Source organism: Dendrobates tinctorius, unplaced genomic scaffold (assembly GCF_039654945.1).
Source record: "Dendrobates tinctorius isolate UK_male_01 unplaced genomic scaffold, ASM3965494v1 ptg000086l, whole genome shotgun sequence".
NCBI classification, from domain to species: domain Eukaryota; kingdom Metazoa; phylum Chordata; class Amphibia; order Anura; family Dendrobatidae; genus Dendrobates; species Dendrobates tinctorius.
In genome coordinates, this window is record NW_027361754.1 from 59,122,884 (window position 1) to 59,147,891 (window position 25,008).

Genomic DNA, 25,008 nt, shown 5'->3' on the forward strand with positions numbered 1-25,008 from the left:
GAACATCAGCAGACAGTTATTCAAGAATATCAACTCGGTAAAAGAAGGTGAAAGAGATGCCATGATGGCCGACATGAATGGAACCAAACAAAAGCCACAAGGATGAGAAACTTTTACTATCTGAACGTTTCTGCAGAAGACGAAAAAGTGCTAAGAAATTGGGAGAAGAACTCAAGTGTGTAGACCTCAAGAAGGAGAAGCTGAGGAGATCATCTTGTGATAACCCATTTTAACATCCGTGTGGTCAACATACCTTGTGGCCATAATGAGCCTGTGTATCTTTCTCATAACCATTGCAGACTGATCCTATCTCATCTATTTACAGGGGTTCTCCAAAACTGGAAAATGACCTGGCCTAAAAGGCCATCATCGGTGGTGATACAACTCTCGATATCCTGGTCATTGGTTGTACAGGGCAGGATGGTCCGATGAGCTCTGTGGTCCCACCTTGGTTTACCAGGCACACCTCCACACTTCTAGTCCTATTTAAAGTCTATGGACACCTTTGGGGACATTTTTTTAACTTAAATTCATGCATTTTTGTCTAAAATCCATTTTTGAAATTGGCGTTCATTAAACATTTTGCAGCATTTATCTTCTCTATTGATTCTACGCCCATTGCTGGCTACAGAATGAGGTCATCAAGAATCCGTCCATGAGCATGTGCTGAGGCTTTGTAACACTTTTATCTTTTCTTTTCTTTGAGGTTCCCTCAAATTAGTTATAACGACAAACATCATTTAAACATCCATGTGGTCTGTGGTCATCATTTGGCTGAGAAGGGCTCAGAAAAAGACAGATAAAAAAGTTACAGACTTTCAAAAGGAGTTTACTGATGGATTCTTAGATAACTCATTCTGCCGCGGGGAATATACAGTGCAACACAAAAGGTTATAGAAGGCAAGAGGTGCAAAATTTTAAATGAAACCCAATTTAAAAATAAAAAATGAACTTAAAAAATGGCCATATAGTATATGGGTTCTTCTCAAGTTTGAAAGGCACATAGGGGACAGCTTTGCGATTACTGGGGGTCCGACTGCTTTGGACCCCACTAATATTATGCATCGGAGCCCAGTTAATTTTCATATACATGTAAATATCCAAAAATTAGGAGATTTGTTACAAGAAGAAAAACAAGTGTCCAAATATCAAGGGGTTGTCCAGGACTATGATAATGATCTATCCTGATAATATGGATGTGCTTTTCTTGTCATCAATATCAGATCAATGGGGGTCCAACACCCATTGCCCCTACCAATCAGCTGATACCTGGCAGAACTAAACAGTGCATGGAGCCCAAACACTTCCGTTGACCATGTAGTGGCCATTCTCGGTACTGCAGCTCGGCTTCTATTGATATGCAAGGGAGCGGAGCTGCAATGTACGGTGTTGTGGTGGTCTACTTCATACAATGTGCACTCCCACCATCCACAGGGGCCTTGTGCCAGTTGTAAGACCCCCAACTGATCTGATATGTAAAGACCTATCCTAAGGGTAGGTGTAACAGTATAAAAAATCTTTTGATTTTTGGATGAAAATTGTTGAAAATTGTGCACGTTGAGTTTTTTTTTTGTTTTTTTCACATGAGGATTCAGTGAAAAAAAAAAATCACTCCTATGAAGTGCCCCATTGAATAACACTGGTCCTTTTTTTTTTTCACATATAGCACCAGGACCAAAAATACGGTTGTGTGAACAAGCCCTAAGTGTAGAGCAGTATATTGATGCTGGACAACCCTTTTTTATTGTCTGCAAGTTTACTTTAAGATTAGGAGTCCGCAGCTATATGACAGAGATGCAGGAATTTACAGGTGACAGTGGCATCGATGCAAAAAATAAAATTTTTGGAAAATGTAGGTACACTTCCAAAGGTGCGGTAGACTTTTCTTATTGTCGCACCTGCAGCTCTAATTTACATCAAAATGTGCCTTGGTTCTAAAGCAAAATGTCCTTAATGTACAGAAGGGGCGCTCAAAAGCCACAGACTGACAGATTACAAGACAGTCCATAGGGAGCGAGCGCTGTGCATAGCTGCTGCATGGGCTACCATAACTACACGGGAGCAGTAACACCAGCAACATGGAGATTCTGAGAATCGGAAGAGGAGGAACGCCTAGTGAAAGATCCGATTCACATACCATACTTATGGAGAACTACCATATTCAGTGTCTTCTTCTACTATGTTCCTTAAAACAAAGGAGCCGCAGGGACACTAAATTCCCTGCAGACTCCACATCGACAGTCTGTAGACTTTGTGATTTTTTTATTTTTTTTTAAGTATTTTTTACTAACTTTTTATATTTGTTTGTTGCACAATAAAAAGTTACAAAACAAAAAACAGTAAAATTGTCCAAAACTGTTACATAAGTTTCTTTCGAAGCACAGAACTTTTTCATGAATGGTATTAATAGTTTATCTCTCTATAGGCAGCACATGCAATTGGGATTAAAAGGGTTTATTCACTACTTGGACAACCTCTTCTCGATTTCTGTGTTACCCCTTGCAAAATAATAACACCTATACTCACTTCCTGTGCTGTTCCAACGGTGTCGACACTGTCTCTCCCGGAGATCATGACACATTATTTCATGCCATCCCTGGGGCTAATCCCTGCCTTCAGACAAATCACATACATCGCAGCAGCATCCCCCTCGTCTCCATCCTCTACTTACTGTTTTATACTAAAGGGGCTTCATTTAGAGACTGGGGGAATTTTTGATAAATTACAAAGCAATGTCAGACAGGTAAACAGTAATTGCATTTCACAGGAAAGCGAGGAAGACATGAACCCCATTATGCTAATAAGATACAATGCAAAATTTCATATACTCGATGCTCCACAGAAAATGTTTCCAGTGCTCCAGAGTCCAGTAATGGCAGCTTTACATGACTTCAACTGACGCTTAGCATTGTGCTTGGTGATGTAAGGCTGTATGCAGCTACTCGGCCATGAAGCTCCTGGCGCAGTATTTGTGCTGATATTATTACCAGAGGAGGTCGGGACTCTGCAGTTATGGTCAGCAGAGCATTGGTGACTTTTCTGCTCTCTGCTCCTCAGCAATCGGTGACCCCGCTCTGTAATGTTACGGGGTCTCCACTTCATGTCTGAGCTGCTGCGGTTCCTTCCATTTCTCAATAATATCACTCACAGGCGATGAGAGATTTAGCAGGAAAGAAATGTTATATACTGGGGGGGGGGCGATGGTCCAAATGTTATACAAGGGTGGGCATGGGTCAAATGTTACACACCAGGGGGAGAAGTGTCAGATGTTATACACTAGTGGGCGGGGGGGGGCCAGATTCTATATCCTGGGGGGGGTACGAGGGACGAAATGTTATAGGTGGGAAGAGCGAGGGCTCAAACGTTAAACACCACTGGGCAAGGGGCCGAATGTTATACATGTAAGGGTAGGACGAATTTTACACACTGGGAGGGTCAAGAAGCTGGATATTATACACTATGGTGGCGAGGGACCAAATGTTGTACACCTTGTGGGAGTGGGGCAAAGGGCCGGATGTCACTCCTCAGTCGGAGAGGGGTCCAATGAAAAACTGGATTACATATTTAGCTTATAAACAATGCTGGGGCCATGGCACTTTCTGGGGTTACATATGTGCGAGATGGTTGTATCTGCAGAATTTACATGCACTTCACCAGACCCATCCACAAGTGGGACAATCACAGTATTTTCTACAAAAAATCTCCTTGTAGGAATGAATTCTCACTTATCAGTGATTTTCCCATGACGGTTTGATAAACAACTCACATTAGATGACGTAGAATCATTGTGCAAAGGTCATTTATTAGAGGAGAGAGACACAACTATACAGACACAACACCAACATCAACCATGAAAAATCGAGACCAAGGTTTCTGCAGTAAAGCTTTCATAAGATTCACAGATTAAAGTCAGACATTACAGTAAATGGTTTCTCTTCCATCTTGATCCTACTATTAATATAAAGTCATTTTCGGGTATGTCTATATCTCGATATGTTTCTAACAAGTATCAATGATAAAAAGCCCCAAAAATACTTACACAATGCCTGAGTGGTTACCATAATGCCCGTGTGGCTACCGCTGAATTAAAGGGGTTGTCTCAACTTCTTAAATGAGTAAATTTTCAAAGTTCTTGTAAAAACAATCAAATTTGCAATTTACCTCTGATTAAATATCTTCTCTGAGGGAAGTTTAATTCTATTGTCTACAACTCGTTGCCTTGGTCACCGGCCACCACTGCATTCCACCAGTCTTTCAGGAGCGCAGCACTTGGCGGCTCTTTGCTGTAGAGCTTGCAAGCATTGCGCTGAAGCTGGCTGCAGGGGAAAAGCTGCCTCTGCTTGTAACATGGCAGAGTACACAGTTCGGGTCAGCAGCTCAGCCCCGACGCTAGTCCACACTGTCAATCGTAAGGCGTGCACTGCATGCTGGGAAGCCGGGAGGCAGGGGAGCGGTGCGCTATTGAGATAGAAGTAGAGAATAACCCTTTAACTCACCAGGACGGATTACCTGTTGGTATGAGTAGGCGCTATGAAGCCTGTTGAGGATCACTGAGAAAAGAGAAGACCAGTTATGGATCTAGTGCAGCATCCCGATATCTGCACCCACTTTTTTGGGGGATCTAATGAGGATTTAGGCGCAAATAAATATGGCAACTATATACCACATCTACTTACTGCAGATAAAATAGTAATACGTCTCATGGCTTCAGTGTGGAAAAGAGGATCATCTATGTGCGGATACACTGTGCATCCGTGGTAGTAAACTGAACAGACTCCTCAGCTTTCTTCCACAGATCTTGCAAAATACACATTTGGAACTATTCTGATGACAAATATGAAGACACTAGCTGAAGAACCCGGCGCTGCCCGGGCATAGTAACTAACTACAGTTAGTTATAACAAATTATAATGATTATATCTATATATATATATAAAGCTGAGCGTAGAGCCCCGCCCACTCCGCATAGACACATTCACTATAATATCCAACATCATCCCGTCAGCCAGAGCCACCAGACTACAACCCCTAATATCCCACATCATTCCGTCAGAGCCACCGGACTACTACCCCTAATATCCCACATCATCCCATCAGCCAGAGCCACCGGACTACTACCCCTAATATCCCACATCATTCCGTCAGAGCCACCGGACTACTACCCCTAATTTACCACATAATCCCGTCAGCCAGAGCCACCAGACTACTACCCCTAATATCCCACATCATCCCGTCAACCAGAGCCACCAGACTACTACCCCTAATATCCCACATCATCACATCAGCCAGAGACACCGGACTACTACCCCTAATATCCCACATCATCCCGTCAGCCAGAGCCACCGGACTACTACCCCTAATATCCCACATCATCCCGTCAGCCTGGGATCAGAACCAGAGCGCTGAGTGGAACGGTCCTAACTTCCATACCGGGGATCCCTTTAAGAGAGGCTGGCTTCAGAACCAGAGCACTGAGTGGATTTGTCCTAACTTCCATACCAATGATCCCTTTAATCGAAGCCTGGGGTGAGAATCAGAGCACCGAGGAATTTACCCTAACTTCCATACCAGAGATCCCTTTAAGAGAGGCGTGGGGTCAGTACCAAAGCGCAGAGTGGGTTTTCCCTCACTTCCATACTAGGGATCCCTTTAAGAGGGGCCTGGGGTCAGAATCAGAGCACAGAGTGGCTTTGCCCTCACTTCCATACCGGAGATCCCTTTAAGAGGGGTCTGGGGTCAGAACCAGAGCGCTGAGTGGAATTGCCTTAACTTTCATACCAATGATCCCTTTTAGAGAGCCTGGGATCAGAACCAGAACGCTGAGTGGATTTGCCCTAACTTCCATACAGGAGATCCCTTTAAGAGAGCCTGGGGTCAATACCAGAGCATTTGAAGGCAATTGCCCTGACTTCCATATCGGGGATCCCTTTAAGAGAGCCTGGGGTCAGAACCAGAACGCTGAGTGGAATTGCCCTAACTTCCATACCAGGGATCCCTTTAAGAGAGGCCTGGGGTCAGAACCAAAGCACTGGATGGATTTGTCCTGACTTCCATACCAATGATCCCTTTAATAGAAGCCTGGGGTCAGAATCAGAGCGCTGAGGGATTTGCCCTAACTTCCATACCGGAGATCCCTTTAAGAGGAGCCTGGGGTCAGAACCGGAGCGTTTAGTGGAATTGCCCTAGTTTCCATACCAATGATCCCTTTAAGAGACCCTGGGGTCAGAACCACAGAGCTGAGTGGAACGGTCCTAACTTCCATACCGGGGATCTCTTTAAGAGAGGCCTGGGGTCAAAACCAAAGCGCTGGATGGATTTGCCCTGACTTCCATACCAATGATCCCTTTAATAGAAGCCTGGGCTCAGAATCCTCCCTTCCGCACAATGATGTTTCACTATTTATAGTATTTCTGAGCAGCATACTTGCACATTTATCATTATATACTATGGTTTTATCATAGCAATATCCTTTAAGCAGATACATATATGTATATATATAGTTTGTGTCAGGAATACACTAAGACACTTTGAGCACTATTGCATTCTATCAATTTGTTTATCTAATTTTTTTTTGTAATTTATTTGAGGAGTGGTATATATAAAAACATTATTCTACTTTCTACGTTGTTATGAGCTCTGTATAACAAAAATTACAGCTTTTTCATGAGAAAATAAATTTATCATCCTTATGGTTCATTTAAGTATCTATAGTGTAATTTAGCATTAGTGCTCATATATTATGGATACAATGTCCTGACATTTTTTAGATGCTTTCTAGTTCAGTTTGAACGTTAGGATTAATCCATTATTCACACATTGATTGGAAAATAACTGTTTTCATATACTGTACATTGAACCATATAAGCACCAATTGTACCAGACAGTACTTTTTTGTATCAGTATTTATTTATTCATGCTTTTTCTTTTTTATTTACTTTGATCATTAGCTCATTAATTGGGTATCACTGATCCGGTTTTTCAGGTTCATTTGTGTGTCTACCCACTATATTATTAGAATTAATTTTTACCAATTGTTTGTCAATAATGTTAATAAAGATTGAATTTTAAATTTATTTGGCATATACGTCTTGTAATTTATAGGTTTAATACTTAGTATGTTGCTGATATCTATGTTGAGATAACCCCTTTAATTTATTAGATTTTGTTTTGGTACTGTATGTCTAGAAAAAATTTGCAGGACCCTAGTCGGTGGTCCATGGCCACAAGAGCAGAGCCTGCGAAGCTTCTGCCGGCATCCCCGGCTCCTTTTCTGATTAGTAGGCCTGATGCAACGTTACATAACAATGATGACGTCAAGCCGAGTCTAATAATTAGAAAGGTGTAGCGGAGGTGTTTCGCTGTATTCAAAACAGCCTACGGACTACCGACATGGCCACCGGACCACCAGGTTCCTGCACATCATTTTCCTTAACTTTATTCATATCAGATGAGCTGCACACTCTGTAGAAAGTCATAATCAGACTATGAGATGTGCGTGTTAGAGGTCAGGTAGTTACAAGCACATACCCCTGAGTTATTGGAACACGTATGGCTTCCCTTAGATGCTTTATCCCAGGTACCTTCACATACAGATTTGAGTGCAGATCTCCAGGATCTATTTTCATGTAACACCCCCACCTCTATATAAATATTAGCACACTGCCTTATTACCATCTCCCATAAATCTACATAGGCACCGAAATAGCAAAACAAAGCATTTTCTGCAAGCATGGGGTTCAGTTTATACCGGTTCCAGGTGTGTGATCTGAAAGTGCTCCTGAAAATCCTTTGATGATGCGCCGAGATCCTGACGGTAATTGAAGATGGCCTGGTAATCCTTACTGGTCTTCAGTAGCTCATTATTCTTGCGGGCTTCATAGTGGAACTGCGAGTTCTTCATCTCATACCTGCGAGGTAAAAGGAGGACTAGAATATTATTGTTCCTATTAATGAATTCAGGCAGCGTGCCTATTTATTGGTGCCCAATGGAGTATGTAAAGTGGGTGCAGGGGTTTCTCGCTCATTGGGACAACCCTGGCCCATTTCGGCCATACGTAAATCATCAAAGGCATCTCTACCAGATCTGGCTTGTGTATGCCGGACGTAATCTGCTATATATATGTGATGAACATGTACAATTGACATGTTGCTCCTGTTGATAACTCTTGGTTGCCAGGGGTTAAAGGGACCTGTAGTATTTAGCTGATCCTCTGGGTGCATTTTGCTTAAAAATTTACACCTCTGCCCTCTGTACGGTATTGTGTCATAGCTAAATTAGTATATACAATTATGTCCTCCCAAGCGATCACCTCCTGAATTACTGGTGTCAGTCATTGGCTGATGATGGGAAAGATGGACGTAGCGTCATTACTACAGAACTAGTGGGGACCCCCGAAACAGAAGTGCTTACATTTTTTAGATAATTTCCTGACCTTAATCAAATGTAATAAAAACTACTATGCAACCTCTGTCCGTGCACCAAAAGATGGCTTAGCAGAAAGTTGATCCTAGAGATAAGCAAAATTCTCTGCGGTGCCCAGTAACATCTGCCGGCATCCTTCATCTGGCATTTCGTGGGCACCTCCTTTGCTATACAGTTGGTGCGGTATCATGATGTCACAGCGTGACGCATGATATAATGTTGTGTGAGGTCTAGTGACTAAGTCTCATACAACATTATGATGTCACGAGGTGTAGGAAGTGACAGAGGAGCCCAGGAGACACCAGGACAAGAAGTGAAGTCTCCTGGGAAAAAAGCCTCTGTCGCTTTCTTTTGACCACGTGGCAGGTCCTGTGTAAGGTTATGTCCACATGGGACTTATTCACTGCTGACTTTCTGCAGCAAAAAATCCACAGTATCAAAACTATCAACAAAAAAACATTCAGAATTGGGAATAAGGTTTCTCACTGTGTTGAGTTACAAACCAAGCCTGGCATGTCGGAATGAGGAGACTTATAACTTATAAGCCATGGATGCTACTCTGGGAAATTGCCTCTTTAGAGAGGAAGAGGACTAGAACTCTAGCGCCAGCTATTGGAAGAAGCGATCCTAACAGTCTATAATGACTCTATAACAAGCCTTGCAAAATGACTTGGGATAAAAGCCAAACCAAAATCTCAATTTGCAGACCCGGTGTTTGGGGGTGTTGCCCTTCATCAGTGCAAAGTATGAAATCTGATTTGGCTAGGTGAGAGGTTGTGGACTGGGGTCTAAGGAGTAACATTTCTCCTGGCGGAGAGTGACAAGCCAGGCATGTCAGAGTGAGGAGACTTATAAGCCATGCAATGCTCCTCTGGAAAATTAAATATGCAAATTGTCTCTTCAGAGAAGAAGCAGACTAGAACTGTAGTGCAACCTATTGAGAGCAGTGATCCTAAAAGTCTATATTTACTCTTTTACGAGTCTTGCAACATGACTTAGGATAAAATGGTGTGGATTTTCTGCAGATTTCACCCCTTGCATTGCAGAAATACTAACTAATATATTGTGGACATAAAATCCACACTGTAGGTCAATTTACGCTGAACATTATTTTTTTCGCTGATCCATGGATGAGATTTGGTAAAATATCATTCACTTTAATGCGTCAGTAAAACACCACAGATTTTCAGACTGCAAATAAATACGAAATGAAAAACTACGGTCTAAAGGGCCTTTTACACATAGTGATATTGCTAGCGATATCGCTAAAGCGTCACCGATTTTGTGACGCAACAGCGATGTCGCTACCGATCTCGCTTTGTGTGATATGTACATGCGACCCGGCTCCCCGCTGGATATCGCTGATTGCGCTCGAATGTCCTGGGCCATTTTTTCCTCGTTGGCGTCCCGCTGGCGCCGACTAGCGACGCATGAACGCAGGCGGAAATCGTCATCATCGCTGCGGTGTGACAGGTAAGAGCGATCGCCGACGGATCGCTTATCGCTGCTGCATCGTTGATGAGATCTGCCTGTTTGGCAGCTCACAAGCGACCATTTAGTGATGCACCAGCGATCCTGACCGGGTCGTATCGTTGTCGGGATCGCTGGTGCATCGCTAAATGTAACGGGACCCTAAGACACCAGAAGTCCACAATCTCACCATTTAGGCTTTGGTCCTCGGGTCCTTTCCAGCTCTTGCTGCCTTTTAATCTCCAGCAACAATTCCTCTTCCACGTGGAGCCGCTCCAGTCGTAACCGAGTGAGCTCCTGTTGATAGGGAGATGCTTCTACTACAGATATCCCCGCGTCTGCTTTGGACAGCGTCTTCAAGAATCTAGAAAAGTAAACAGGATATCCCTTGGATTAGCAATGTATATAGCACATCATAAATGAGCAGAGCATCGAGGTCTGTGAAGAGCTTGCCTGCACCTATTCTACCAAGAAAGGAGCTGCATTGTGAATCAGACATCTGCAGCACTCAATTGTTTGGGGGTCTATACTATAAATACAGTATATGTGCAGCAGAGGATTGAAGATGGGACCATAGTCAAGGGTACAAGCTCATAAGTCCATAAAAGCTATCGCTGAATGCACCCACACAATCACAACTGCATTATAATATGCAAACATGGAACCTTTCAAAGTGTGACTGCACTTTTAGAAAACTTTTGACATGTCAGGGAATCATTAGACGTTTTCATTGGTGGGGTCTGGGTGCTGGGACCCCCAACAATCACTAAAACAAAGTAGCAGCCGATCGCAACTTTCCTCCGAGACTGAATATGAACTTAAAGGGGCAGACTCAATTTAGTCATTTAAAAAATGATTGGAGTAAATTGCCCCAAATTTATTAAAAGCCGTGAGCTAATTAATCAATTTAGTGCCGTCCTAAAGTCAGAAAATGAAATTATGCTATGAGCAAGTGCAGATGTGTGCCAAAATCTGTAACATTTTCTGCCAAATCTGTCTTACAGTTGTTGGGCGAGCCCCTCCTGATGCTTCATGGGTCACTTCAATTATTGCTGAGTATGGATCAAAAAGTGAGTGTAATTTATATCTTTTTGTAGGATCAGTTATGAGAATAAATGGCCTAAATCACCTGGTAAATTTCTATGGAGCCACGCTTCAATTTTGGAAAAGAGCAGCAGTCGGATTATAGCTTTTGCTAATTTTTGGGGAATCTCAGCACTTGGACATTCACTGATTTCAACTCCTGATAAGTCTCTATGATATGTCAAAAGTTTTCTCAAAGGGCAGTGACATTTTAAAATAATCAGCGCTTACCATTAAGCCTGTACGGGGCCCAAATATTTCATAATGCAAGTAAAGTCTCTACCTGTCACTGATCTCCTCTGCGGTTGGCGCGGATATTGCAGGTGATGGGACACTGTATGGAGACCATGAATAGTTGAGGCTGCTTCTGATCTTTCTCGGAGGAGTGAAGGACCTTGTAAGAAAAGTTCCTGGTCTGTAGAACCGCGAACGTGACTGCCGGTTGGAAGAGGATGTCTTGACGCTGGATTTCAGTCTTGGCGGAGGTTGGGCGCAGGCATTGGCTTTGGCAGAGTTTGGCCTCCAGATGGGTTTTGGGGATTGGGAGCGTGATCTCAGCCATCTGGCTTTCTTAGAGGTGGGTGAAAATGAGTGGGAACGGTCCAAGGACTGAGATCTTCCTCTTAGTGTTGAGACTCGAGGTCTTTCAGGAGATCGGGATCGTACAGCAATCTTGGGAGGTAATAAGGCTTTGACTCCAACAATATGAGGAGCCCCGAGCTTCACGGGGATGGATTCTCCATAGGTAAAGTCCGATTGGTTCAGAGAGGAAGATTTGCTATTCAACACATCTCTTGGACGAGTGATGGAGTACTTTGAAAAAGCTGGCAGGCCAGAACTCTGGACAGCAGAAAACATCTCATGTGGATCATTCACATGATTTGATGCTAAAGACCAGTGAGACTCTGTCCCGAGATCAGGGCTGCTATTGTACAAGGAGTCCTCCATCTTCTTTGGCCATGCATGATTATTGGTGCTTGATCTCTTGCTTTCAAAACTTAGACTAGAAGCCAAACTATCCACCTGGACCCTCAGCTTCCGTAGGTTCTCCTCCAGGTCATCGATGGTGACGTTCTCTTTGGTGTATGAAGACAGCGTGTTGCCTGGTTTTAATGTAGGATGTCTGGTTAGAAAGATTACTGTCGTTTTTACATTCCCAGGTTATCTGAACAGCCTATGTGACGTCTTACCGTTTGATTGGAAACAGACCAATGATATTATTTTGCTATACTTATTTTTTTAAAATATTTGGTCATTTTTTGTTTTCTGGGTCTGAACTAAATTTCTGCAGTCACTTTATGGGATTGGCAAATCCAGACTGTGTGAATTAAACACACTGTTAGGATTCCCATCAATTGCCGGATCAAGTGGCTGGTCAGGTGTCCACCAGTATGAGCTCTGGATATAGGTGGTCCCGTGGCGACTAGATTCTCATCCGCTTCTTTAAATACATCAGTGAAAGACGCAGATGAGAATCAAGTGGGCACATAAAGTGACTGCAGAAAGATTGCTCAATACTGGAAAACCCCTTTAATTTCACTCGTCTCTACATAAAAAAAACAAATGCTGAAATCTTGCAGTTTGGCCATGAAGTATCAAAATAGGCTGACACCTGCTGCTCAATGCAGATCTCTTCTCAGCAGTTAGCCTAGAAAACGTTACCAGAGAAGTCAAAGGGGCTAATTTATCATTTGTGCTTTTGAAAGTAACTTTCTATTGTCGTATGGGATTGATGGATGGATGATTGATTGAAAGGAAGAAAAGAAAAAGAAAGGGAAAGAAGAGAGACGAAGGAAGAGAGAAAAAGTAAGAAAGAGAGAATATGGAAGGAAGAGAGAGAAAATGGAAGGAAAGAAGAAAGAAAAAAAAGAAAAAAAGAAGAGAAAAAGAAAGGAACAGAGAAAAGGGAAGAAAGAGAGAGGAAGAAACGAAGGACAAAAAAGAAGGGAAAAAATGAAGGATGAAAGAAAAAGGAAGGAAAGAAGAGAAAAAAAAGAAGAAACAGAGAAAATGGAAGAGAGAGGAAGAAAGAAGGATGGACAAAAAGGAAGGGAGAAAAAAGGAAGGAAGAGAAAAGGGAAGGAAGAGAAAAAAAGGAAGGAAGACACATAAGGGGAGTAAGAGACAAAAGGGAAGGAAGAGAGAAAAAGGAAGAAAAAGAGGAAATGGATGGAAGAGAGAGAAAATGGAAGGAGGAATGAAAAAGGAAGGAAAGAAGAAAAAAGGAAGGAACAGAGAAAAGGGAAGAAAGAAAAAGGAAGAAAGGAAGGAAGGCGGAGAGAAAAAAGGAAAGAAGATAGAAAACTCTAACAGAGAAGTAAGGCCAGGTTCATACTGCGTTAATGCAGTCCGTTAATGCAGTCGCATTATGCTATAGCGTTAACGCAGTCCGTCAACGCTATGTGTTGAACAGACTGCATTAACGCAGTATGAACCTGGCCTAAAAGAGACTGTTTTATCATTTGTGCTTTTGTTTGTTTTTTTTTAAGTAACTTTTCTTTTGCCCTATGGTATTCCTTGTTGCTTTTGCAACAAATTCTTCAAAGAGTGGATGATTTACGCAAACTCAAAGATGCTCTTTTTTGTCTTTTACTTATTTGCACCTTTTTTTGAGTAAAAAGTTGCACAAACTTTTAAAATGTTGCATGTTAGCCTTCCATTGTGCAAAAAGAAAAATGTAGCCGGATTATTTACTCCAAAATTGGCGTACAATTTAGCGACATTTCAAAACATAGCAAATGTTGAGTTAGGGCTCATTCAGAAGTCCAATTTTTACATACGTGTGCTAGCCCTGTTTTTCATGGATAGCACTTGTACCTGTTGTAGTCTGGGGCCATCCTTATGTCTGTGATTTTTTGCAAACGGAGAAGTCTCCGGAAAATCGAGGAGACATGTCCAACTTTAACCCCTTCCTGACATGAGACGTATTATCCCGTCCATGGGACCTGGGCCCCTATGCCCATGGACGGGATAGTACGTCTAGCGCGATCAGCGGCGCCCACGTGGTGAGCGCCGCTGATCGCGGCCGGGTGTCAGCTGATTATCACAGCTGACACCCGGCACAATGTGTCAGGGGCGGTCACGGACCGCCCCCGACACGTTAACCCCTTGCACACCGCGATCAAACATGATCGCGGTGTACCGGGGGTTAAAGGGAAGCATCGGCAGGGAGGGGGCTCCCTCCGTGCTTCCCTGAGCCCCCCACGGCAGCGCAATGTGCAGCGCTGCTGCGGGGGGCTCCTTTCCTCCAGGCCCCCGAATCCAAGATGGCGACGGGGGCCTTCGGGGGCCTGAGGAAGCTGGCTTCCTCAGTGCCTGCAAAGCGCAGGCATGAGGAAGCCTTTTGCAGTGCCTGTGTCAGATCGCTGATCTGTCACAGTGATCTGTGATGTGACAGATCAGCGATCTGTCACAGGACAGTGAGGTCCCACCTGGGACTATTTAATAAAGTAAAAAAAAAAAAATTAAAAAAAGTGTTAAAATAATTAAAAAAAAATCGCCAAATAAATTAGAAAAAAAAAAAAAAATATTCCCCCAATAAATCCATTTTTTGGAAATAATAAAAAAACAAAAACAATAAAAGTACACATATTAGGTATCGCCGCGTCCGTAATGACCCGCCCTATAAAACTGTCCCATTAGTTAACCCCTTTAGCGAACCCCTTAAAAAATAAAAAACGAAGCAAAAAATAATGATTTATTATCATACCGCCAAACAAAAAGTGTAATAACGCGCGATCAAAAAGACGCATATAAATATCCATGGTACCGCTGAAAACGTCATCTTGTCCCGCAAAAAACGAGCCACCACACAGCATCATCAGCGAAAAAATAAAAAAGTTATAGCTCGCAGAATAAAGCGATGCAAAAATAATTATTTTTTATATAAAATAGTTTTCATTGCATAAAACCGACAAAAACATAAAAAAATGACATAAATGAGGTATCGCTGTAACCGTACTGACCCGGAGAATAAAACCGCTTTATCAATTTTACCGCACGCGGAACGGTGTAAACGCACCCGCCCAAAAGAAATTCATGAAACGCTGGTTTTTGTTCATTCTGTGTCCCAAAAATAGGAATAAAAAGCGATCAAAAAATGTCACGTGCCCGAAAATGGTACCAATAAAAACGTCAACTCGTCCCGCAAAAAATAAGACCTCACATGACTCGGTGGGTCAAAATACGGAAAAATTATAGCTCTCAATATGTGGTGATGAAAAAACTATTTTTACAATAAAAAGCGTCTTTTAGCGTGCGACAGCTGCCAAATATAAAAACCGCCATAAATAGTAAATCAAACCCCCCGTTATCACCCCCTTAGTTAGGGAAAAATAATAAAATTAAAAAAAAAGTATTTATCTCCATTTTCCCATTAGGGTTAGGGCTAGGGTTAGGGTTAGGGCTAGGGTTAGGGCTAGGGTTAGGGCTAGGGTTAGGGCTAGGGTTAGGGCTAGGGTTAGGGCTAGGGCTAGGGTTAGGGCTAGGGTTAGGGCTAGGGTTAGGGCTCAGATTAGGGTTAGGGGTGTGTTGGGGTTAGGGTTGGAGTTATAATTGGGGGGTTTCCACTGTTTGGGCACATCAGGGGCTCTCCAAATGCAACATGGCGTCTGATCTCAATTCCAGCCAATTCTGAGTTGAAAAAGTCAAATGTTGCTCCTTCCCTTCCAAGCTCTGCCATGCGCCCAAACAGTGTTTTACCCCACATGTAGGGTATCAACCTACTCAGGACAAATTGCAAAACAATTTTTGGGGTCCAATTTCTCCTGTTACCCTTAGGAAAATAAAAAATTGGGGGCAAAAATATCATTTTTGTGGAAAAAAATGATTTTTTTATTTTCACGTCCGAGTGTTATAAACTTCTGTGAAGCACTTGGGGGTTCAAAGTGCTCACCACACATCTAGATAAGTTCCGTGGGGGGTCTAGTGTCCAAAATGGGGTCACTTGTGGGGAGTTTCAATAGTTTAGGTACATCAGGGGCTCTCCAAACGCACATGACACCCGCAGACCATTCCATCAAAGTCTGCATTCCAAAACGTCACTGCTTCCCTTCCGAGCCCCGACGTGTGTCCATACAGTAGTTTTCTCCCACATATGGGGTGTCAGCGTACTCAGGCCAAATTGGACAACAACTTTTGGGGGTCCAATTTCTCCTGTTACCCTTGGGAAAATGAAAAAATTGGGGACTAATTGATCATGTTTCTGGAAAAAATACGATTTTTTTATTTTCATGCCCTGGCATTATAAACTTCTGTGAAGCTCTTGGGGGTTCAAAGTGCTCACCTCACATCTAGATAAGTTCCTTAGTGGGTCTAGTTTTCAAAATGGGGTCATTTGTGGGGGGTTTCCACTGTTTAGGTACATTAGGGGCTCTCCACAGGCAACATGACACCCGCAGACCATTCCATCAAAGTCTGCATTCCAAAACGTCACTACTTCCCTTCCGAGCCCCGACGTGTGCCCATACAGTAGTTTTCTCCCACATATGGGGTATCAGCATACTCAGGACAAATTGGAAAACAACTTTTGGGGTCCAATTTCTCCTGGTACCCTTGGGAAAATAAAAAAATGGTGACTAAAAGATCATGTTTGTGGAAAAAATATGATTTTTTAATTGTACCGCTGTACGTTATAAACTTCTGTAAAGCCCTTGTGGGTTCAAAGTTCTCACCACATATCTAGATAAGTTCCTTGGGGGGTCTAGTTTCCAAAATGGGGTCACTTGTAGGGGGTTTCCACTGTTTAGGTACATCAGGGACTCTCCAAACGTGACATGGCGTCCAATCTGAATTCCAGCCAATTTTGCATTGAAAAAGTCAAACGGCGCTTCTTCCATTCTGAGCTCTGCCATGCACCGAAACAGTGGTTCCCCCCCACATATCAGGTATCTGCGTACTCAGGAAAAATTGCACAATAACTTTTGCAGTCCAATTTCTCCTGTTACCCTTGGTAAAATAAAAAAAATTGAACCTGAAGTATTTTTTTTATGAAAAAAAGTTAGATGTTCATTTTTTTTTAAATATTCAAAAAAATTCCTGTGACGCACCTAAAGGGTTAATAAACTTCTTGAATGTGGTTTTGAGCACTTTAAGGGGTGCAGTTTTTAGAATGGTGTCACTTTTGGGTATTTTCTATCATATAGACCCCTCAAAGTGGCTTCAAATGTGATGTGGTCCTAAAAATAAAATGGTGTTGTAAAAATGAGAAATCGCTGGTCAACTTTTAACCCTTATAACTTCCTAACAAAAAAAAATTTTGGTTCCAAAATTGTGCTGATGTAAAGTAAACATGTGGGAAATGTTAGTTATCAAGTTTTTTGTGTGCCGTATCTCTGTGATTTAAGGGCATAAAAATTCAAAGTTGGAAAATTGCGAAATTTTCAAAATTTTCGCCAAATTTCCGTTTTTCTCACAAATAAACGCAAGTTATTTGAATGAAATTTTACCACTAACATGAAGTACAATATGTCACGAGAAAACAATGTCAGAATCACCGGGATCCATGGAAGCGTTCCAGAGTTATAACCTCATAAAGGTACAGTGGTCAGAATTGTAAAAATTGGCCCGGTCATGAAAGTGCAAACCACCCTTGGGGGTGAAGGGGTTAATCAGAGGGTTGAATCAAATCGGCAATGCAAGTTAATGGTTCCGTGAAAATATCGGACCGCACTCAGATGACATTCAAGTGTGGTTCGATTATCACGGACTGTCAGAATGGAGAAGGAAAAACTTTTTTGTTTTTTTGTTATTTCTCTACATATGAGAAAAACAGATGACACACGGAGTAAACTCTGAGCAAAGACTGATCAGAATAATCGGTCTGTTTTCCTCTTATATGGAAAAATCGGACGTATGAATGAGCCCCAGAGTCACGTACAGAAAGTGAAGTACAAAAAAGACCTACGCTCAGAATATAAAAATAAATTATAAAACAAAATAATATAATATTTATTTTACATTTCTACCCTTCACAGGATGTATATTTGTTATGGCAGACAAATATTGAAGAATTAATAGAAAAAAAATAAACCAGACACAGGTTTGGCTTTGACTCACCGTTTGGCTCATCGGGATATACTAGTCCTCCTCCTTGGCTGCTAAGTGAGCTGCGGTTGTTGACAGACCCCTGAAAGCTAAGATTATGGGTGCTGGTGGTCTTTTGCGTATTGCTGAGAAATTCATATGGCTTCTCTCTAAAAATGAAATAAAAAAAAATAAGGTTTTTAAGGCTTGAGAACTATGCAGGAGAATAAAGCAAAGAGGTGATGTCCCTTCCACATTGTTCCATGATCTTCTATACTCGCCTGGTCTTTGCCCTGGGGATTCTTCACTGAGCCTCCTGCATTGCTGCCATCTATGGCTTTCATTATTACCTGCGGGCACTAGTGCAAAAATACTCAGTCACTTCCCCTTTAAGGATTTCCATTTTTTTTTCGCTTACATGCATGCATCTGGGGCAAAAATAATTTCTACAATTGGGTTTCATCAAAAATTTTACACTATTTGGCTTCTATATCCTCTGTGCTTCACTGTCTCTGGCTGGTTGCAAAACGAGTTATCTGAGAATCTGTCAGTGAGCTCACTCCGACAGTCTGATGGAAGAGTCTGTAAGAGTTCATTTTCTGAACTCCTAGAAAATGCTATAAAATAAGGAAATAAGCGTGTCTTACTTTTTGAATCCCGCGCCACCCCAGCATCGTCTCTTGTATGTCCCCAGTATTGGCAAAGATGACATCATGTCCATTAGCCACTTAGACGAGGTAGCCAATCACGTGTGCGTGTACAGGATTTAACGAATGATTGGCTGCAGAGGTCAGGAGATAGATGTACAGGACTCCACATCATCACTTCCAGCACCAACATGGAGCAGCAGGGGATTCAATGGATAAATCATGCTTATTTCATTTTTTTTTTGCCGTTCGCAGGTGAATTTCCAACTACAAAGCAGTATTTGCTCCCACAATATAATTATGATGTGCGAGTGTCAGTCCCGGGATCTTAGTAATCTTCTCCACTCGCTCGGTTCTTGGGGATGTGTGGGACAGCGCCAGAGGTTTCCATGACAGCGAGCGGCCCCCCAGACAGATCCCCCCTCTCACAAGAATACATCGTCACTGACAGCATGAAGAAGCGATGGAAACCGGAGAAGAAAAAGAGCCGGAGGGGAAGAGGATCTGGAGGAGAAGAGGAGCCAGAGGGGAAGAGGAGCCAGAGGGGAAGAGGAGCCAGAGGGGAAGAGGAGCCAGAGGGGAAGAGGAACCAGACGGGAAGAGGAGCCAGACGGGAAGAGGAGCCGGAGGGGAAGAGGAGCCGGAGGGGAAGAGGAGCCGGAGGGGAAGTGGAGCCGGAGGGGAAGTGGAGCCGGAGGAGAAGAGGAGAAGAGGAGCCAGAGGAGAAGAGGAGCCAGAGGGGAAGAGGAGCCGGAGGGGAAGAGGAGCCGGAGGGGAAGAGGAGCCGGAGGGGAAGAGGACCCGGAGGGGAAGAGGAGCCGGAGGAGAAGAGGAGCCAGAGGGGAAGAGGAACCAGAAGGGAAGAGGAACCAGAGGGGAATAGGAGCCAGAGGGGAAGAGGAGCCGGAGGGGAAGAGGAGCCGGAGGGGAAGAGGAGCCGGAGGGGAAGAGGAGCCAGAGGGGAAGAGGAGCCAGAGGGGAAGAGGAACCGGACGGGAAGAGGAGCCGGAGGGGAAGAGGAGCCGGAGGGGATGTGGAGCCGGAGGGGATGTGGAGCCGGAGGGGAAGAGGACCCGGAGGGGAAGAGGACCCGGAGGGGAAGAGGACCCGGAGGGGAAGAGGAGCCGGAGGAGAAGAGGAGCCGGAGGGGAAGAGGAGCCGGAGGGGAAGAGGAGCCGGAGGGGAAGAGGAACCAGAGGGGAATAGGAGCCAGAGGGGAATAGGAGCCAGAGGGGAAGAGGAGCCAGAGGGGAAGAGGAACCAAAGGGGAAGAGGAGCCGGAGGGGAAGAGGAACCGGAGGGGAAGAGGAGCCGGAGGGGAAGAGGAGCCAGAGGGGAAGAGGAGCCAGAGGGGAAGAGGAGCCAGAGGGGAAGAGGAGCCAGAGGGGAAGAGGAGCCAGAGGGGAAGAGGAGCCAGAGGGGAAGAAGAACCGGAGGGGAAGAGGAGCCGGAGGGGAAGAGGAGCCGGAGGGGAAGAGGAGCCGGAGGGGAAGAGGAACCAGAAGGGAAGAGGAACCAGAGGGGAATAGGAACCGGTAGGGAAGAGGAACCAGTGGGGAAGAGGAGCCGGAGGGGAAGAGGAGCCGGAGGGGAAGAGGAGCCAGAGGGGAAGAGGAGCCAGAGGGGAAGAGGGGAAGAGGAGCCAGAGGGGAAGAGGAACCAGGAGGGAAGAAGAACCAGAGGAGAAGAGGAACCGGAGGGGAAGAGGAGCCGGAGGGGAAGAGGAGCCGGAGGGGAAGAGGAGCCAGAGGGGAAGAGGACCCAGAGGGGAAGAGGACCCAGAGGGGAAAAGGAGCCAGAGGGGAAAAGGAGCCAGAGGAGAAGAGGAGCCAGAGGAGACTCGGTACAGGAAGCTACTTTTCAAACAATAATTTGGAATCTGAACAAATAGTTTTTTTTAAATCTGAACAAAAATGTTTTTCCTTTTTTTTTTCAGCAGTGAAAGATCAGAGAATATGTGTCCTTCTATATGAACTCTGTATATGGCCCATATAGCTGTGAGAGATCATGGGACAGGGAATTGGTAATAGAAGATAAATGCATAGATAGATATGAGGGAAGGAAGAAAGAAAAATAAGAAAGAAAGAAAGAAAGAAAGAAAGAAAGAAAGAAAGAAAGAAAGAAAGAAAGAAAGAAAGAGAAAAAGGAAAGAAGAGAAAAAGAAGGAAGGAGAGATAAAAAGGGAAGGAAGGAAGAAAAAGGAAGGAAGGAAGGGAACAAAGGAAGGAAGAGAAAAAAAGACAATAAAGGAGAGAAAAGGGAAAGAAGAGAGAAAAAGAGAGAAAACTGAAGTAGGCGAGAAAAGGAAGTTAGAAAAGGAAGGAAGCGAAAAAAAGGAAGGAATGTAAAAAAGGAAGAAAGAAAAAAAAGCGAGAAAAGGGAAGGAGGGAGGATAGAAAACAATGGAAGCAAGAGAGAGAGATAAAGAAAGCGAGAAAAAGGAAGGAAGAGAAAAAGGAAAAAAGAGAGAAAAAGGAAATAAGAAAGAAAATAGAAAGAAGATAGAAAACAGAAGGAAGAGAGAAAAGGAAGAGATAAAAAGTAAGGAAGGAAAAGAGAAAAAAAGAAAGAAAATGGAAGGAAGAGAAAAAGACAGAAAAAAAGGAAGGAAGAGAGAAAAGGGCAAGTAGAGAAAAAAAGGGAAAGAATGGAGCTAGAAAAGGGAAGGAAGAAAGAAAAACTAAGGAAGAAAAGGGAAGGAAAGAAAGATAGATAGATAGATAGATAGATAGATAGATAGATAGATAGATAGATAAAAAGAAAATAAAGAAAAATGAAAAGAATAAAAAAGTAGGAAATAAAGAAAAAGGAAGAATGGAATAAAGAAGGAAAGAAGGGTGAAGGAAGGAAGAGAGGAAGGAAGGAAAAAGGAAAGAAGGTAAAATAGGAAGAAAAAGAAAAAGGGAAGGAGAGAAAAGGGAAAGAAGAGAGAAAAGAGAGAAAAGAGAGAAAAGAGAGAAAAGAGAGAAAAGAGAGAAAAGAGAGAAAAGAGAGAAAAGAGAGAAAACAGAAGTAAGTGAGAAAAGGAAGGAAATAAGAAAAGGAAAAGAGGGAAGACAGAAAAGAATGGAAAGAAGAGAGAAAAAGGAAGGATACGAGAAAAGGAATGAAGAGAGGAAACAGAATGAAAATGAAGGAAGCGAGAAAAACTAAGGAAATAAAATGGAAGTAAGAGAAAAAGAAAGTAAGGAAGAGAAAAAGGAAAGTAGAGAAAAAAGGAAGAGAATAAAGGGAAGTAAGAGAGAAAAGGGAAGGAAGAGGAAGGGAGTGAAAAAAAGGAAGGAAGGAAAAAAGGAAGGGAGAAAAGGGAAAGAAGGAAGAAAATACTATAATAAATTACCCCACAGAAGATAGCACTCACCTTGCATCATTGTAAGTATGGTATCAAACGTTCACACACTCCTGTTTATCCATTAGTTTTCCTTGATCTTATTGGAATGTGCATATTGTAGATTCAGACTAAAGGCAGCAAGGACACGTATAGAACACGTATGGAAGTAAAGACACGTATGGAAGTAAAGAAACATCGGTGAAACAAACCTGAATATGTGTTAAACCTTAGATTCCTCACAGTCCCCCTCTGTTACTCTGATGACAGCTTTACATCTTCTCTTGGTATTCCCTCTAGCGGCTTCATCAGGTCGACACCCGAAATGGCGCCAACAGTCTTGAAGGTGTTTCCAAAGATGTTGATCACTTGTTGGCTGCTTTGCCTTCACTCTGTATCCAACTCATCCCAGACCACCTCAACCAGTTGGCCAATTGTGGAGGCCATGTCATCTGATGTAGCCTCCAACCATCTTCTTGATCACTTAGCTCTCTCATAGCCTGGAGTGGTGTTTGGATCACTGTCCTGTTGCAACACTAGAGATGGTCCCTCTGATCACAGCTAAGATGGGATGGTATATTTTTGCAGAATTCTGTGGTAGCCAGACAGGATAATGTTCCTTTCAAGTGGAATAAATCATCAATAGTGTCACCATCAAAGAACCTACACACCACCACACTTACCCCCTCCAGACTTCATGGTGGGCTGGTACCAAAAATGTCAAATTTTAACTTATCAGGTCCCAACACAGATTTCCACTGATCTAATAATGTCTTGTCCTTATGTTGCTCTGCCCAAATAAGTCTCTTCTTGATTGTGATCCTCAGTAGTGGCTTCTTTGCAGCAATTCAACCATGAAGGCGGCTCCTCTCAGCCACCTCTAGACAGTTAATGCTGTTGTGTCTGTGAATCATTTATGCGGGCTGTTATCTGAGGTGCTATCAATATGCAGTTTGTGAGGCTGGTAACTCTGATGAACTTATCCTCTGCAGCAGAGGTAATTTTTCATCTTCTTTTCCTGGAGTAGACTTCATGAGAGCCAGTTTCATTATAGCGATTGATGGTTTTCAAGATTGCACTCGCGGATACCTTAAAAGTTCTATCAATTTTTCGGACTGACTAATCTTCATGTCTTGGTAATGATGAGCTGTCTTTCTCTATGTTGTTGAGTGGTTCTTGCCATATTCTGGTTTAGGACATTTGTGGATTAGGACTTCGCACTGTGTGGGGCTGTGCACCAACACGGCCTCTGCAAAACACAGCCTGATGGTCACAAACATTTTCTGAAGACCGGTGATTCTACAAATAAGTTCTTCAGCACGCAACAAATTCATTGGAAGCCATTCCAGGTGGTGACCTGATGAAGCTGCTTGAGAGAATGCTAAGGGGGTGTCACATTGTCATCAGAGTAAAAGTGGGGACTGTGAGGAATCTAAGGTGTAAGACATAATATCATCTGCTTCATGTGTGTTTCTTCCTGGTTTTGGTACCTTCAGTCTAAATCTATAATGTGCACATTCCAATAATACTGGTGCTGTAACATTTCATCATACAGTGGTGTGTTGTGAGGCTGACGCCGCGCGACCGGATAGGGGGGGTGACGCCGCACGACCGGACAGGGGGGTGACGCCACGCGACCGGATGGGGGGGGTGATGCCGCGCGACCAGAGGGGGGGGTGACGCCGCGCGATCGGATGGGGGGGTGAACCCGCGCGACCGGATGGGGGTGTGATGCCGCGCGACCGGATGGGGGGGGGTGATGCCGCGCGACCGGATGGGGGGGGTGATGCCGCGCGACCGGATGGGGGGGTGATGCCGCGCGACCGGATGGGGGGGTGATGCCGCGCGACCGGATGGGGGGGTTACGCCATGCGACCTAATGGGGGGGGAGATGCCGCGCGACCGGATGGGGGGGGTGATGCCGCGCGACCGGATGGGGGGGGTGAACCCACGCGACCGGATGGGGGGGGGTGTGAACCCGCTCGACCGGATGAGGGGGGTGACGCCGCGTGACCGGATGGGTGGGTGACGCCGCGCCACCGGATGGGGGGGTGACGCCGCGCCACCGGATGGGGGGGGTGACGCCGCGCCACCGGATGGGGGGGGTGACGCCGCGCCACCGGATGGGGGGGGTGACGCCGCGCCACCGGATGGGGGGGGTGACGCCGCGCCACCGGATGGGGGGGGTGAACCCGCGCGACCGGATGGGGGGGTGACGCCGCGTGACCGGATGGGGGGGGTGACGCCGCGTGACCGGATGGGGGGGGGTGACGCCGCGCGACCGGATGGGGGGGGTGACGCAGCGCGACCGGATGGGGGGGTGACGCAGCGCCACCGGATGGGGGGGTGACGCCGCGCCACCGGATGGGGGGGTGACGCCGCGCCACCGGATGGGGGGGGTGACGCCGCGCCACCGGATGGGGGGAGTGACGCCGCGCCACCGGATGGGGGGTGAGGCCATGTGACCGGATGGGGGGATGACGCTGTGTGACTGGATAGGGGGGGTGATTGTGGACACACTTTCACTACACCCAAGAGCATAATTACCAGCAGTCACCTTAATTCCTGGACATCCCCTTTAAGGGTGCGTGTGTCGTCACTGAAGATGGACCCTCAACCATTCATACTTCCATAAATGTCTATCTATCGCATTCCTAAGTCCTCATTCACATAATGACTTCTCTATGGAGCCCCCACATAAGCATCCACCTACCTGAGCGCCGCTTTCCTCCCGTGCAGGACGAACACTCCCTCCGCTCTCTGAGCCATGGTGGCTTTTCTCTTTGCTTCTAGACTACGTAACTAAGGGAGGAGCCAAACAAGACGTTGCTAAGCGGAAGTCTCCATCTTCAACAAAACTTCGCTTTCTCAATCGTTTTGGTCCTTTGCGTTATCCGTCCTCCGGAAGCTGAATGCCGGTTAGAACTCAGCCAATAACATTCTGGTGTTTCACGTGACGTCATCAGCCGGGCAGGGTTGTACGGAAAGTGACCTTGTCACAGAGGTTGACGCGCATGCGCGTTGGTCTACTATCT

General features: G+C 44.5%; 2 protein-coding genes across 2 annotated transcripts in view; one reads left to right on the forward strand and one right to left on the reverse strand.

Moving 5' to 3' along the window:
* The window catches only part of VWA1 (von Willebrand factor A domain containing 1), a 115,747-nt gene extending 108,674 nt beyond the window's left edge, over positions 1 to 7,073 (forward strand). Inside the window, exon 14 of the mRNA XM_073585455.1 lies at positions 1 to 7,073. Coding sequence (XP_073441556.1) covers positions 1 to 41 — 41 coding nt within the window. The 3' untranslated portion in view covers positions 42 to 7,073.
* On the reverse strand, positions 3,783 to 24,767 carry LOC141097930 (uncharacterized). Its single transcript, XM_073585457.1, has 5 exons — positions 24,687 to 24,767; positions 18,032 to 18,168; positions 11,259 to 12,078; positions 10,083 to 10,256; positions 3,783 to 7,907 (listed from the first exon to the last, which is right to left on the reverse strand). Exons 1-5 carry the CDS (start codon positions 24,740 to 24,742, stop codon positions 7,742 to 7,744), a joined length of 1,353 nt encoding a protein of 450 aa, XP_073441558.1. The 5' UTR covers positions 24,743 to 24,767; the 3' UTR covers positions 3,783 to 7,741.
* Between the last annotated feature and the right edge of the window lie 241 nt (positions 24,768 to 25,008).

Coding starts and splice junctions, on each gene's coding strand:
- LOC141097930 (XM_073585457.1), bottom strand. CDS start 24,742: ATGGCTCAGAGAGCGGAGGGAGTGTTCGTCCTGCACGGGAGGAAAGCG. Junction 18,169..24,686: donor GGGAGGAAAGCGGCGCTCAG/GTAGGTGGATGC, acceptor TTTCATTTTTAG/AGAGAAGCCATATGAATTTC. Junction 7,908..10,082: donor CGAGGACCAAAGCCTAAATG/GTGAGATTGTGG, acceptor TTTACCTCGCAG/GTATGAGATGAAGAACTCGC.